Raw genomic sequence first — 17,090 nt, 5'->3', positions numbered from 1 at the left:
ATATACCATGAAGTTCAAGATGACTGTAGGCCAAGAGGCAACAGCGCAGATGTTGATGCTTTAAAAACAGTATACACATTTGTTGACATGCACGAAGGCATGGGAGAAAATATTTGGCAGCATTAAGATAACAATAAAACATTAAGTAGTTTGAGGCATCAAGCTAGGGGCAGACTATACCACGAATAAAGTCTGTAAAACGAGACACCAGAAGGATTGGGAATGGCATCCAGGAAAGCTCTGAAGTGGATGCTCTAATGTACTGGATGAGTTTGTGATCTGAGAACAAATCCCTTGTTTCACTGGTTCTTATGGGCTTTTTGATATGCCTTAAAAATTGGGAACGACCGCACCCCATGCCAAGTACTACAATGGCATGGTAAATTGGTAGTATGAGATATTTCCGTATTTTACAGAATGACCATAAAAAGGACAGATTATTTACAGTCGATTTTAAGTGGCCTTTAAAATGCTGAAATATGACATTCAAAGACACCCCCGCCCTCTGGGAAGGTGATCTCACCCGACCCTCTGGATTTCCAGAAAATCAGGGGGGTTTTTACACCCCCCCCCCGAACCCTTAACATTCATCATCAAACACCCCCCTTCACAGCTCAACACATTTCACCTCCTTTCCCCCACAGTCACGCTAACACACATTTACACCTCTGCCCCCTCCCTTCCCCCCCACAAACATTCCCCCTACTCTCCCACACAGACAGACACATACAAGTTCAGTGAAAGGTGTGGCAATTCATATAAAGCTAATTATTTAGAGTATTTAGGATTAAAGCCAACAAAACAAAAAAACATTGGTGATTCTGAACACACACAGGTACATACTTCCTGGATTCAAACTTTAAATGACACCTTTTTTTCCTCCAGTTAATAAGGACACCTAAATGTTTTTATTTAAACAGTAGAACAATTGCAAAAATCTAAATTAATTGAGAAAGACTGTGCTCTGTATGTATTAATACCAACCTCTGTCCTCCTTGACCCAGAAATAGCTGCCGGTTTGACTTCTTGTATTTTCTTTGGAAGTCTTACTGTTTCAGAGCTGTCTTTCTTGACTATTTTCTTTTCCAGTGTCATCTAAAAAAAAAAAAAAAAGGAGGGGTGTACTGTAAGAATTGGCTAAAAGAAAATCATACATTGACACGAAGCACCATCTAATGGTGCATACAAAGTTAAAAGCAAGGAAATCACAGCAACGTTTGAAACTGGATATATGGCCACCTCAGAATGATTTTGCGAAGTTTGGTGCGGTTTCAACCAGGGCCGGCAAAGTTATTGAGGGGTCCCAACATTTTTGAAATCCTGAGACAAAATCAAACAAGCCTTGCTCGCACCTTCAGCCCAAACCGATGGATGGATTTGCACCAAACTTGCACGAGGAGCGACGGCTTGGTCCCAAAAGCGTGATTCTACAAATTTGGTGTAGATCCATCCAGTAGTTTCTTTTAAAAAGGCCAAAAATTAGGTCAAAACATTTTTGTGATATCTGGGTCCTGTTTGGAGTCTGCGGATGCCCCTGGACCAATCAGATTGCAGCGTGACGTTTGCGGACATCATACGTGCCTGTTGATTGGACAATTAAAAAAGTGAGGTGCGTCAAAACATTTGAAACGGATGTCATGTTGGATTCATGAACTGCGCCCGTAGTCCGCGAACATCGCAGTAAAAACATAATTAAAACCACAACATTGCACTTATCAAACTAATGACAAAGTCTCTGGGGAGGTCAGGGGTGATGAGGATGGGATAGGGCCATAAAAAGCCAAGAATCGGGTCGTTTTTCCTTCTAAGAAGTCTGCGAACATCTCAGATATTTTGGGGGCATCCATGCATTTTTCTGCATTACAGGGTCAGTGAAAACCAGTTTTGGGATGGCTTATAACTTTGGCACCTCTCAATGAAACTGCATGGAATTATGCAATATAATCTTAGACCTGACCCTGCAACGTTTGATGCTGTTTCGCCAAGAAGGGGCAAAATAAGAGGTTGGGGTCTCAAAATTTGTAGATGGCTTATAACTTTGTTACTGTTTGACGAATCTGCACAAACGTTTTTCAGAAAGAATATAGACCCAACCTTGAATGTTTGTGCAAAGTCTGAATGAAATTTGTCAAGTGAGGGCTAAGTTATATGACTATTTTCTGTACGTACAATTTGACACTTTCCACAAAATAAAAAATGGACGGATTTGCAGCAAACTCGTGCAAGGAGCACTGGCAAGGAACCGAAAGCATGTTTTTGCAAATGTGTTTGTGTTTTATTTTTTGAAAAGCGTCATAATGTAGTACAAAAAATAGTGATATATCTTTGGTGACAGAGGTATAGGCAGTGGCCATGAGCAGTGGGCCAGATTATTCGGGTCATGGCCAAAGGCCATGACCCAGACAATCTGGCTATGGCCACGGCCACCAGGGACCAGCTATGTGGTAAAGTTTGTCGAAATCGGGATAGGTTTGAATGGGAAATATAATCTTTGATGTCCTGGGTCTGAGTCTTAGCAGTGCACAGTGGTGGTGCGAGTTAGTCTCAGCAGTGCACAATGTTGGCTTGAGTTATGGTTGCTTAGCTTACCATGACTGGCAAATTTCTGGGGGGGCGTTTTACTTGTAACCATAACGTCCCTTTAACAAAGTTTTTTCACTGAACCGCATATATACACATACGAGAATAAAGATGCATATGAATTAAATACCAGTGTTCAACGGTCGAGTACTCAAATGCAAGAGAAATAATTAGAACTAGTCAGAATAAGCACAAGTACAGCTTGCCTCTATCACATGAAAAAAAAAAGTCACAAGTTCAAATTAATAGCCTCTTTAGTTAAGGCATTTCAGAAATTATGCAGTGGGCTTTGGTGGTGCTTAGAATGCTTTTAGCCAAATCAGGTAAGTACCCCAACTATATCCTCTTCCCAGGTAAGCACTAGGAAAGGATCCTTAGGCTAGGTTCATTCAACGAACAGAGGCCCGGCCAGAGGGAGTTAGGGGCAAGGGCTTACACACAATGTTACCCAATGGAAGACAGCAGGGAGACAGAAACAGGTTTGTTAACTTACCCCCCCTCACTCATATTTTTCCAGATGACACTGCAGTTCGTCTGCAATCTGCTGGGGACACAATCTTCTGTGCTTGGATAGGGTGAGGTAAGCCTAAGGGCCGTGGGTGCTGAGGACACTTTTCGGGTCAGGAGTTGGTCATGTTGTATAGCAAACTGTTCCAGTCACCTTCCGGAAGAGGACCCCAAATGAAGAAAAGGGGAAGATTCCGGCATTGCATACCTTTCAGGATACCTCATGGGATTGAAAAAAGATTGTTCCTAAAGAGGTCACCACGGTCAGGCGTCGACAGGCCATTTTACAGTAGTGAACACAGGAGAAGCCCCAGCACAGCTTCCCTTGGAGTGAGATGGCTAAAAGTGCAAGGATCAGCAACTTGAAGCATACGCTGAAGATCTGCAAAGTTCCAAGGCATTGTTTGCAGCGAGGTAGCCCAGGTGAGAGCTTGTCAGTCCACCGAGTGGTCCAGAGACACTCCTGAAGGTTCTCGTGGAACAGATCCCCAAGCAGGAGTCGAGACTGATTGTTCCCATCAGTGCAAGGGTAGAAACACCAATGAGGGCCTTCTGAGATTAAGCAGAGGAGCAGGGCTTCACTAGACCATTCACTGGAATCGATGCTGGTCAGCTGCAGGGGTTGTCCTCTAGTCTTCCATGGGCTGCTTTTTTTCGTAGAAGTCTTAGTTCCAAACGATGATTTGCCAAACAGTTGCAGGAGCCCTACATTTATCCAACATTCAGGTGGGTGGCAATCAATGGTAAGAATCTGCACCATTCAAAAGGTCTAGGTCTTACAATCACGGAAAACCACAGCTGGCCAATTCTAAAGGCCTACTCTTAAGGCTTCTGATGCCCGTCTTGGCCTGCCTGTGTCAGTCCGGCTTACCTGACAGTAAGAGTATGGCTTGACCATGGCCTTCACGCTCATACCCCCTGGCGACCCTTAACACATCACCCTCCTCCTGCGGTCTTGCCACCCACCTAAATCCAGCTCCGGAGGTACTGCACCCCAGCATAGAAGATAAGCCGCTCACTGCTTCCACCAATAATGCTCGTTGCTACGATCACTACGCCCAGTTACTGCCTGCCCCCCCATCCCACCTCTACCACCGCTCCTTTACACACAAGCCTTCATGGCCTCAACCCAACATGCCCTTGCTGCACCCTTGCTCCCAGCTCAGTCTCTCGCCACACGCCTCTGCCTCTCTCCACACGCCTCTGTCTCTCTCCACACGCTTCCGTCTCGCTCCACACGCCTCCGTCTCTCTCCACACTCCTCCGTCTCTCCTCACGCATCTCAAAGCTCCTTTCCCATTCCCACCTCCTTCCTACCTCCCCTTTGCACCTTAGAGCCGCACTGTGCCACACCCAGCGTCCCTTCCATCATAAAACAGGCACATTCCTGTCCTATTCTTCCTTCACACTATCCAACACTACGCTCACTCAGTGCCATCAACAACTAGAATCTACACCATGCCCTGCGCGCCCATGCATTGGTCACTTCTCAAAACTGCACTCTTGCACCCTAGGAACTGCACAGCATCTCTCTGGCCTCTTGCTACCCATTACTGGTGAGTAAAGAAAACTTAGGCTCTCCAATCGTACCACCCCTCGTATTCACCTATTGTATTCACCTATTGTTAGAATGTATTTCTGAACTTTGCTCCGGTGAACAAACATTCAGGAGGATTAACCTCAATTTGACTGGGAAAAAAAACATCCCAAAAGACCCAATTCTTTTCCCACCCTTCTCCTTGTTGTAGCTGGATCAACACAGCCTGTAGCGTGAACATGCAGAATGTTTGTCCCTTGATGAACTTGTTGAGCACCATTAGATCCAATATGGGCCTCCAACCCCATGACTTGTTGGGCAGTGACTTTTTCCTTACCACGAAGTAGCGGGAGCATACTCCTGTGCCCAGCTCGTACTTGGGAACCTTCTCCAAAGCGCCCTTCTGTTGCACAGCTTGCACTTCCTGAAGCAAAGAGGTGACACAACCTCTATGGTTTGTGTGCAGGAGGAATGTCCAGGGGATAGTCCATGAACACCAGCAAGTGTCCCTGCTGGAGGAGGGATAGCACCCATTTGTCGGTAGTGATTTGTGTCCATTCCTCGACAAACCTTGACAGTCGTCCTCCTGCAGGTGTGATGAAGTGGGAGGACCTGGCCTTGGGCTGGTCATGCTTGTTTGTCAGACTGACCCCTAGATTGGGGGGAGCCACAGCATCGCTGCAAAGCCCTGTAGGACTTTTTCCTGTACTGGTCCCCTGATGAGTACGGGGTCTTGTAGGAGGAGGAAGACTGCTACATGGTGCGGTTATCCCGCAAAGTCCTGCCATAGCGCCCCTTACGGTCTTTAGTACGGTCTGCAAATCGGCTACATTGTTTCAAATCTGTTTTAATTCGCCTGTGCCTTTCCTGTCGGAGCGGTTGTCTGCAGAGTTCCCAGTCCCTCCCTGAAAATGACGGCAACCCGTGAGCATGCCCACAGGCCATCCCCACCCCCTCTGCTCCCCCTGTGATGTTCCCTTGTGCCCCCACCATTCTCGCACTCAGGTGTTGCCTGCTTTGCTTGATTCTTCTACCCTGCTCCCATAAAACCTACTTCTGCAGGAGTCTGTCCTGATAAATTCTGGTTTCACCATCACCGTCTTGTGGCCAGTGCTGGATTTTACTTTTATGGACTTCATTCATTCACGGTGCATCACCCTTTCTCAACTCTCATGCTGGACTTCCTTTGCATTTTGTACTCATGGTGGCCCTGAATCATGCTGTTCCCATCTTCATTTTGTATCCTGGCTTGCAACATTATGCGTTACTACTGACTTCTGCAATTGTATTCACTCTCCCATCTTGCTTTTCCACTCTTTTTACTGCTAACTCTCTGTTCTCTCCTCTTTTCCCTTCTCCCTTTTCCTTTCTCCTCCCCTTAATTTCTTCTATGCACTTACTCTATCAGAATTGTCCCTGGACCTAGTATGATAGCAACCTTGTCTGTCTCCTCCCTCCCCTTACTGGTTTTTGCCTCCTTACACCCCCCCCCCCAAGCACCATCTGAAATGTCATTAGGCATAGTATGATAGTCGCTTGTTTTGTTCCCCCCTACCTTTCTGCACCCGTCTCCCTCACCTCTTGTTTTTCTCCGGCTCTACCAGAAATGTCATCAGGCCTAGTACGGTAGTCGCTTGTCTGTTTCCATTTTCTTCCCGCTCTCCCCTCCCTTCCTTATCTATGACTTAGCTCTTGCACTATCTGAAATGTCGTCAGGCCGAGTACGATAGTTAATTTCACATCCTTACTGTTCATGGCCTGTAAGAATGTCATTGTATTTTCCCTTGTTCCCTCCCTTGCCTTGAAGCGCTTTGAAACACATTGTGTATAGGCACTATATAAATAAATTATCATATCATATATCGTTTACCTGAGCAAAAGGACTGGCGCGTTTGCTTTAGATTGCCCAAAGAGCTGGGCATTTTTATGGACTGCAAGGCCCCATCCACCTTCTTCCCCAAAAAAGGCATATCTGTCAAAGGGCATATCCACAACCCTGGACTGGACATCGGGTCGAAAATCTGTGGCCTTTAGCCAATCGTGCCTACGTAGGACCGCTCCATTTTAAAGCTGGCAAAAACCAGTGTCTGCAAAGTCCACAGAAACCATAATGGGATGGTGTGATGCCCGCTCACTGCATGGAAGATGTCAAAGGCCTCTTGCTTTTTATCATCTGCCAGGAACTCCAGCAAGGGATCCAATTTGTACCACGGCTCGCAATCGTAACGTGCGACTATGGCCATTACATTAGCCGCCTTGATAGTCGTGGCTGCGGTGGTAATGATCTTCTTACCGAAGGCGTCAAGGTGTTTGCCATCTTAGTTTGGGGGGACAGAGTAGGATGACTATGATTAGCCAATCTTTTTCTGGCAGACGCCGAGACAATGGAGTGTGGTGTTGGATGTGGAGGCAGCGCTCTCTGGTGCCCTGTACATTTTGTCCAACTGGTCTTTTTTAGCCAGGGCAGGTGTGGGATGCGCCAAGGTGATGAGGCCATCCTCCCAGATGTCTTCTAACAGCGTGATAGACATGACAGATTTTCTACGCTGCTACCACACACTCTTTTCTCTGCTCCTCTGGTGCAAGGCTGACCCTGGACATGAGTGCATGGAAGGCCCCTACCTCATCAGGGGGGTGAGTCACTGAGTGGAACATCATCTGGTTCCCCATCAGCGATGATAAAATCTTTAAATTCATCTGTGTGGGTCGTGTGTGTGGAGACCCCGTCGTTGAGATCTTTGTCTGTTTCAGTATCCAACAGTCTCTGCAGTGTTGATTGGTGCTTACCGCTTCTGGGGGGACAAGGGATGTTATCCATTTCCTCTGAAAGTCCAGGGACCTTTGTGCGAGGCCGTATGATAGGTTCAATAACCGGGGTTGGTGCAGGCAGTCGCTGTTGCATGGTCACCACCAGAGTGGTTAGATCAGATAAAATGTCCAGTGACATGTCTCTTTGTTGAGGCAGCGATAAGTCTGGTAACCTGGTGGCTTGAGCTGAATTCAGAAGGGGTAAACATGGTAGCCTGATCAGGCTTGACTCATCCCGTGGGGAACCGCTGGTAGAAGATGTCCTGCGTGGTGGCGACGACGACGGCAGTGACATGATGGCCTCCTCCTCTGCTTCTTCCATATTGGATTGGGATAGACTTGGCTCTGACACCACAATACCACCCAGCAGCAAGGCCAACCCAAGGTTTGGGAATGATGCCTATGGACGGCCTGTTAATGCAGACACTGTGCTGGTGTGGGTGTTGCGATGGCAGTGGTAACAATCGAATGGTAGGAACCACTTTTGCCAGTCGACGAGGTTGTCGACTGTGTCGACGACAGGGGTATACCAGCCATTGTAGTAGTCGAGGTCCTCATTGCAGTTGACGTTTTCGTGGATAACACAGCAGTTGTGGTCGATGACGGTTTGTCGATGACTAGGTAGTCCTGGCCGTTGATAGTCGTGGCGAGGCAGTCATGGCCGTAGACGGCTTTGATGACGGCGTGCCATCAGACGGCATCAATGGCCTTGGGGTAGACTACCTGGAGTGAGGCTTGGCCATCGCCGACGAGCCTACCTTCCACATTGAAGGCGAACAGTGGCCATGAGACATCGACGTAGACTTAGAAGACATTGCCTCCCATGACGACGGAAAAGGCCTTGGCTCGCTATCTATATGTTATGGGTGAGGATAAGATAAAACACTGACGCAGTAGTAGAATTAACAATTAAGTTTTAATTAACTTTGTCTTTCTATTTCTTAAAAGGCTATGTGAAATCTGAAGACTGTTCAAGGGAGGACAAGAGCTTCTTCTTTACTCTGGTAAGTAGCTATAACGTTTCTTTTCCATTCATACTTTTCCCCACTACTTGTTCTTTCTCTTCCTCTTCTATCTCTTTCTATAAACTTCTTTTCTCTGGAAGTCTATTTATCTGTTCTCTTCCATTTGTAACTGTCTTTGTTAATATCACATTGCAAGAGTTAGACTTTGGTCTTCAACATTAGCATTCTTCTAATGTGTGGGCTTAATTCGTTTGACTACGATATGCCAATTACTGTAGAAGGCTCTCTGTTAACCTCATTCATACAGTTCGTATATCAGTTCTTAGATCTTCATGTTTGGTAACACTTGGTTTATGTTTGGTGTATGTTAGAGGCCCCACGTTATTAATATGAGGCAGTTTGTTCACTCGACTCGCCTCACAGACTTTGTTTACTTTTGGATACGTAACTTTAATGAGGAAGTCCCTCTGTCAAATAAATCCTCCCCATCTGGGCGTTACCTTCTTCCCATTCGCCATCAGCGGTCTTGCCCTTCTGCAACTGGGCGTTACCTTCCTCTGATTTGGCTTCAAAGATCGCGTCCCTCTGCAGCTGGGCGTAACCTTCGTCTGACTCGGCTTCAGCGATCGCGTCCCGCTGCAGCTGGGCATGACATCTGTCTCTTGGGCTTATTCGCGCCCGCTAGACTTTGGATTCGGAAACTGCCAATCAGCTGTCAACCAAGTTTCGATGATGCGTAACAAGCGTTTTCATTGCGTCTTGCACGAAGTCAGCAACCTGCTTCCACTGAAGCTTTTCAAGCAACTCAAAGAAAACATCCGTACTCTGTAGGTTATATTCAATGTCCAACTTTCACCATCATAGTGCAACGGCGCAACATTTTATAACTGTTCCATAACTTTGTTTTCCACTCCGTCAATACGCCCACTCGTAACTGACGTTTTCTTCCTCCTCAGAAACTGTTTCCTAGCAACAACAACAAGAAAGAGGTTTTAGAGAAAAGGTCCTAACCTCTTTATCTCTGAACTTCATTGGTGGAAAGATATGTCAGTCAACTCCCCTTTCAATACATATGTATTCTTCACCTTTCCCACTGCTATGTATCCTGCTATTGCCAGAGACCTCTTCACACTCGCCTCCCTCTACCGACACCCCTTGGGCACTGACCTTTGGTGAAGACCAGTCTTTGTGCGAGGATCTGTGCTCATTGCCAGAGGTGCCTTTATGCCTCTACTTGCTGGTGGCATGAACTTCATGCGACCTAGACATCTTACTAGAGGTGGTTTGCTGAGCCGTCCTGCCCTACCCTAACGAGGCATTACTCCGAACTGAAGCAGAGTCAGAGGCCCCGCCGGCACCCTCGAGCCACACAACGAGATAGTGACGATCTCACAGCGTCTTCTTGGAGAACGTCTGGCAGATTTCGCAGTACTGGATGACATGGTGAGGATGAAGGCAGTAGAGGCAGTCGTCGTGGTGATCATCCACATAGACATTCTTCAGTCCACAGCAGGCACAGGCCTTGAACATTGCTCTTCCTCATGGATTCTGTCATGAGGTAGGCCCAACTGAGCAGTTGAAACTTCGTTGAAGATTACCGGCGGCGGGAATGGTCCACAGAGGGTAGCACTGTCACTGCCAATCATCGAGTAGATGTACTAAAATATTTTTCTAAAAAAAAATCCAATTTTATTTGTAGAAAAGTTGGAGAGATGATTTTTGAGTACTCCCTATACTAACGTGCAGTAAAACATCTGATGATGGCTGACCGGGAGGAATTAAGGGAGGTGTTCCTATTGGCTGTTGTGACCCAAAGCAACTATGAGAGAGCACAAAAGTGACAGAAAGTGTTCAATTTAAGTTTAAACTGCCCTATTTTACTATGGATTCCTAGCCTGACGACGGGGAATATTCACAGCATGTGAATCTATGAAAGATTCAATGCTGTAGAAAGCCAATTCCTACAACCTGAGAATTACTACTGCCAGCTCCAACTCTGAAGAACTCTTCCAGATTCTCAAAGAGATCGAAAATCCAGCCCCCTCCAACTCCCCAGAGTTGCTCTGATAAAGATTGGTGCTCCACTATCCAAACTGCCTTTGCCAACAAAATTATCATACTGAAAGACAAAAATCTCTGCTAAAAAAAGAAATCACAATTTGCTATGGAACACTCATCACCGGTGACGCTGTTGTTGCCCTCGCAACCTAACCACTTCTTGCCCCACCCTTCAGGTTCACCCAAGTATTCCAATTAGATGTACTCAATACCATTTGTTTCTTCAAACCCAAGAGAGATACCTGCCCGGCCCACATCATAAAGCTATGGGACGCCACTCTGACCCCCACCATTACTAGCTTCATTAACACAATGTGTGGCCAATTCCCTCCCCACCTGCCTCAAAGTAGCCTGGGTCACCCCTCTCCTCAAGAAACCTTCTCTGGTACCCTCCCTTCCCACTACCATCCCATCACCACCTTTCCATTCCTCCTCACAATTGTAGATCGCATGGCATATTCCCAAATCAAACTGTTCTTAGAACACCACCATCTACTAGGTGCAAGACAATCCGGTTTCCATCACAAGCATAGCACAGAAGAACAAGTTACTTACCAGCTGTAACATTCTTTTGATTGGATGTTCCCCCCACGTATTCCTCATCTTATGATATTTGTATCCCAGCTCCGCTGCTTTGGACATTTTTTTTCACCAGAGGGCGCTGTGTTCGAGGCCGCGGAGTCGTAGTCCCTCGAGAGCCGTCGTCGAGTGTCGACGTCACCCTCTGTATAGAGGGCTCGATCAGCGCCCGTTACCTCAGTTCTGTATTGACAGTGTTCATGGTCGCAGCAACTGATCAGGCTTTAAGTCCTCAGGCTCTTAAGGAAGTTCGAGTGCAACTGGCGTAAACTGTACAAAGGGGTAGGTTGGGAGGGTCAATGAGGAATACGTGGGAGGAACATCCAATCAAAAGAACGTTACTTTTGGTAAATAACTTGTTCTTCGAATGGATTGTGTCCTCCCACGTATTCGTCATCTTATGATAGACTCCCATAGAAGTGGTAATTTTGGAGGTGGGAGTACTAGAAATATTAATTATGGACTGAATGAAGAACAGCTTTTTCAAAAAGTCCTCCTTGGTATGAAGTAGAGTCCACGCAGTAATGCTTTACAAAGGTGTGCATTGACGACCAGGTGGCCGAAGCACAAATATCCTGCACCGGGACATCCCTCTGAAGAGCCGCGGAATTTTCCATGCCTCTGGTTGAATGAGCCCTTAATCCATCGGGAGGCTCTTTCCCAGCTATTATATAGCATTCAGAGATTGCTAGAATTATCCATCTGGATAGAGTTTGTCTAGATACTGCAAGGCCCAATTTGTGTCCAGTATATCCAACAAATAGTTGGTCACATTGTCGAAGATTTGCCAATCTGGAAATGTAGAAACTGAGAGCCCTTTTTGGGTCCAGTCTATGCAACCTTCTTCCTTACTAGCGTGAGGCCGAGGATAAAAAGAAGGTAATTTTTTGTGACAGATGAAAATCAGAAACTATGTTAGGCAAGAAAGATGGTTTGACTTTTAGAATAACCCTGTTCCTATGGAAAATGGTGTGAGGAGGCTTACAAGACAGTGCTTACAACTCACTTACCCTGCGGGCTGATGTTATAGCCACCAACAGAATTGTTTTAAGAGTGCAAAGTCTTAACGGCCAAGAATGTAAAGGTTTGAAAGGGGCACACATGAGAAATTTTAAGACTAAATTCAAATCCCAAATAGGCACCTGAAAAAGTATCAGGAGGTACACATTTGTTAGCCCTTTCAAGAACTGAATTACTAAGGGCATTTTAAAATAGGATACCTCTTCCGAGGAACGCTTAAAGATAGATAGCGCTGCCAAATATCCTTTTATTGTACCATTTTGGAGCCCCAAATTGTGTAAGTGTAAGATAAAAGAAAGTACTGTTGGAGTATTACAAAGGAATGGATCCACAGTCTTATCCCTGCACCAGTTACTGAACTTGTTCCAGCGACACCAGTACAGGGATTTTGTTGCTGGCCTTCAGGCCGAAAGCAAAATCTCTATTACATCATCCGGGAGGTCCCAATCCTTATATCTTAGCCTCTCAGAAACCATGCATGAAGGCTGAGTGTTTTGACCTCTGGATGGAGAACCCAACCTTCCTCTTGCGAGAGAAGATCCTCTCTTTGTGAAAGATGTTTTGGAGGGCAGATGGACATGTCCAGAAGGTCTGGGTACCAGGTCCTCCTGGCCCAATCCAGGGAAATTAGGATCATGGTTTTCCTGAACTTTCTCAACCTCCTGATCACCTGAGGAATCACGGGGACAGAAGGGAACATGTAAAGGAGTGGAAATACCCAGTCCACTACGAACGCGTCTCCTAGAGCCTGTCTCGGGAGCAATTCATTTGAGCAGTACAGTTCGCACTTCCGGTTGGCACCGGTAGCGAACAGATCCACTTGAGGGGTTCCCCAAAGGGCGAAGATCTCTTGAAGGACTTCCTGAGCTAGCTCCTATTCGTGGGAGACTGTGCTCTGCCTGCTCAGAGCGTCCGTCGCTGTGTTCAACTCTCTGGCTAGATTAACTGCTGATAGAGAGATTCCTTCTTGCATTGTCCAGAACCAGAGCTGCATTGCCTCTCTGCACAGTGGAAGTCATCCTACGCCTCCTCTTTTGTTGAGGTAGTACATGGCCACTGTGTTGCCCGTCATTATTAGGACATTCTTTCCCTGTACAGAGGGCAGAAAGGCCTTCAGCGCTAGTCTGATTGTCCTCAGTTCCAAAAGGTTGATGTGTAGTTTGGACTCCAATGGAGACCAACGGCCGCTGATAGTCAGATTGTTGGTGTGGGCTCCCCACCCCATGAGTGAGGCGTCCGTCACTACCGTTATCTCCGGCCATGGTTGCCAAAAACATTCCCCTTTGAGGATATTCTCTTTGCAAGCCGACCAAAGGAGATCTTGAGCCACTTTGGTTGAGACTTGCAGAAGATCTGACATCTCCCCTGAAAATTGGGACCATTGAGTCCTGAGGGCCCATTGAAGGGATCTCATCCTCAATCTGGCCTCTGGCACCAGAAAAATGCAGGATGCCATGACGCCTAGCAACCTTAGAAAGTCGAACGCCGGTAGATGTTGGGCATTTTGAAACTTTGTTACCATCTGCAGAATGTGGTGAGCTCTCTCCTTGGAGGCAAGGCTTTCCCTGAGCAAGTATCCAGGACTGCTCCGATGAATTGGAGTCTTTGGCTTGGAGTCATTTGTGACTTCTTGCAATTGAGGGAGAGGCCCAGTCTGTATAAGAAGTGGCAGGTCAAGGCCAGATGTTCCTGGGCTCGTTCGGATGAACTCGCCCTGATTAGCCAATCGTCCAGATAAGGGTAGATGTGAATCCCCCTTCTTCTGATACTCGCTGCCACAACCGCCATCAGTTTGGCGAAAACCCTCGGGCGGAGGTCAGCCCAAATGGTAGAACCCGAAACTGATAATGAGAACCACCAATTGCGAACCTCAGGTACTTTGTGTGCTTGAGATGGATTGGCACATGAAAGTAAGCATCCTGAAGGTCCAATGAAACCAGCCAGTCCTGAAGCTGAAGAGCCTGAAGGATCTGAGAAAGGGTCATCATCTTGAACTTGTCCTTCCTGAGGAACTTGTTCTAGTTTCTTAAGTCCAAGATGGGTCTCAATCCTCCGGCCTTTTTGGGGATGAGAAAATAAGGGGAGTAGCAACCCTTGTGCCTCTCCGCTTCAGGTACATGTTCTATTGCACCTCTCTTTAGCACGGTTAAAATCTCCTGCACAAGGAGCGGGACTGGAATTTTTACAGAGTTGGCTCCCGGTGGATGATCTTGAGGTCTTTGATGAAAAGGAAGGCAGTAACCATGGGTCACTATCTCTATTGCCCAGGCATCTGGCGTAATGCCCCGCCATTCATCCAGATACTGAGTGATTCTGCCTTCCACCAGGGTTTTGTGGGTGAGGACCTGAAAGTGGTTTTGCAGCACATGCAGCCGTGGCTGAGGAGGTAGTAGCCGCTGATGTGGCTGGTCTAGCACCTTTCCCTTTTCCACCATGAAAGGGTTTTCTCTGTTGGCCCCTGACTGGCCTGCCCCTCCCTTTTCCAAAAGAGCAGTAGAAGCAAAAGGGGCGACTCTTCCAGGAAGTGCGCCTGTGTAAGAGTGTTGTTGAGGCTGTCTTATAGTGGCGCCAAGTGATTTTGATGCAGCTTTTGAGGTCTGCAGCTTCTCCAAGCTCTCGTCCGCCTTGCTGCCAAACAACCTCAAGCCGTCAAAGGGCATATTAAGTAATCTAGACTGCACATCAGGTGCAAAGCCAGATTTTCTAAGCCATGCAAACCTGCGTAGGACCATGCTAGATGCCATGGACCTGCTTACACTATCCGCAGTGTCCAGTCCTGACTGAAGGCATTCGTCCATAGCCTGTTTACCATCTTTTACTATAGCCAGGAAACCATGCCGTTCCTCACCTTCCGGGATGTGTTCAGCCACTGATGTCATGCAGTCCCACAGGGTATATGTAAATCTTGCTAAAGTGCAAGTGACAGTTGATTTAAGGGCCATGCTGCCGAAGAAAAAACTTTCCGGGCCCAAGCATCAACTTTTTTTATCATCCCTGTCTGGTGGTATTGATGGGTAAGCTGATTGCCTAGTGGAGGTTGCAGTTTGAACCACTAGACTTTCAGGGGAGGGATGTTTAGTTAGATATTCCGGATCTGATAACGATGGCCTGTATTTTGGTACACATTTCTCGTTTACTGCTGAAATAGAATCAGGAGTATTCCAATTTACCATCACCCTCTTCTGAAGTGCTTTATGGAATGGAAGAACAGGATCTTTTAGAGGACCTTCGCTCAAGATGTCTGTCATGTCTTCCTGGTCGAAATCTGGGGAAGCTGTCTTCCAACCAATAAAATCAATGACCCTTCCCATAAGATCCCTATAACTAGGATCAGCATGATCTGTGGGGTCTGGTTTTTCAAAATCCACTTCAGACTTCAGGTAAAGTGTCTAGGCCACTGACATTTTGGAGACAGTCAAAGATCTGTTATTTTAGAATTTCGGAAAAAAACAAAAGACCAAGTACACAACTAGGTCACTCAACTGCTCTCCAGAAAACCCAACCGGGTACATTGATAATGCAAATTCATCAAAAGTTTAATGTATTTCCGAAATTATATGTTCACATATAATAACCACGTTAGTCCATTGATTTTTCAAAAAAAGAGAGTTTTTATCAACAAATAGTTGCGTGAAGGCATAGTAATCTGCCTCGTGGTGTGAGGCGTTACCAATATTTCTTTAGCGAGGAAGGAAAAGCCACTTAACATCTCATGTCAGACAAAAACATTTGCCAATGCATTTCGGATTCATATATCCTTCTTCAGGGCAAGTCTGCAAATTGTACATGTGTCATATCATAATATTCCAAAATTAATGTATCGACAATAATTAAATGAATAAAGTAAATAACATACCAATAATTGTTGTGGTGGAAAAGGTCAAAATTGATAGATGCGGATAACAGGAAACAGAAGGAGAAGAAGAAAACAGCAGTGAGAGGGCTGATGCATATAAAATTGGCAAGAAATAAAAATTCGAATAGCATTTACCTGACTGAGTAGTAAAGTGCTTGCATGCGTGGTGGCTTGGTGTGCGAAAACATGTGGACGGCAGTGAACTGCCCGGGAAAATGTCAGCGCCGTAGCGCAGCCTTCGGAATAGGCTGAAATGTAATGAAAGTACCATAAGCTATGGAAGCAGACAGGTACGATCAGTATAGATAAATCTTTAAGAAGGCTTACCGTGTGACCAGCGAGCGATAGAACTGTTCCTCTCGCTAGCTCACTTGAAACTGCGATGCACGCATCGGCGCGTTGTCAGGACAACGCCTCTTGAATCTACCACGTGACCGCGTTCCCGAAGGACTCGCGGGTAGGGATAACAGACTGTGTGTGGATCTCCGGAAGGGAGTGCAAAGTCAAAAAATAATTTACATTCTACCAAAAGGTAATCACGGAATAATGGTGACTCAAAATTATCAATAATGAAAAACATGGAAATAGAAGAAATACTGCCAAAGTAAAGAGGAGTAAAGACAAGCAGTAGCCAAAGGTATGAAAGTGAGATGGCAATTAAAATGGTGTCCAACCCAGAGGCGGGCTGCTAAATATGTTAAGCACAGTATACATAATATTAGTAACACATGGTTGTGGAATTACATTCTGAAATTACAATCAACATACAAAATGCAGTGTCGAACAGTGGCGACACCAAAGGGAGTAACACTGATGGTGCAAGCCTCCCCACTGCTATGGTGGCGCAAAACAACGCCACCTTGGGTCCCAGACAATTGTCCAGGAGACGTAGCGGGGAGGACACAAATAGATCAGTCATATGGAAATTCACAGTATATAATAGCTAGAAACATGTCTATAAAGCAATTCACAGTATATAATAGCTAGAAACATGTCCATAGAATCAAAGAAAAGGTAAAATTATAAAAAACAGTGATAATTGATCTCCTCGTTCATTCCATGGGGAACCAAACTCCCAAGTTTGTCGATCCAAAATGTCTCTCTTCGGTTCAACCGCTGGTTCAAATCTTCGTGAGGATTATTCTTAGTCAGTACCTCCAAGATCACAAATCTGATTTGG

General features: G+C 46.1%; 1 protein-coding gene across 5 annotated transcripts in view; it reads right to left on the bottom strand.

Moving 5' to 3' along the window:
• Positions 1–17,090, bottom strand: part of WASHC2C (WASH complex subunit 2C) — a 2,476,852-nt gene that overhangs the window by 183,938 nt on the left and 2,275,824 nt on the right. For all 5 annotated transcript variants that reach the window (XM_069610545.1, XM_069610544.1, XM_069610547.1 and 2 more), the window contains one exon: positions 985–1,095. In XM_069610545.1, the coding sequence (XP_069466646.1) occupies positions 985–1,095 (111 nt within the window). The remainder of the gene's footprint in view (positions 1–984; positions 1,096–17,090) is intronic.

Source organism: Ambystoma mexicanum, chromosome 8 (genome assembly GCF_040938575.1).
Source record: "Ambystoma mexicanum isolate Mex_15411 chromosome 8, UKY_AmexF1_1, whole genome shotgun sequence".
Classification (NCBI taxonomy): Eukaryota; Metazoa; Chordata; class Amphibia; order Caudata; family Ambystomatidae; genus Ambystoma; species Ambystoma mexicanum.
The sequence above is the reverse complement of the archived record's forward strand: the minus strand, read 5'-3'. Positions and strand labels throughout refer to the sequence as shown.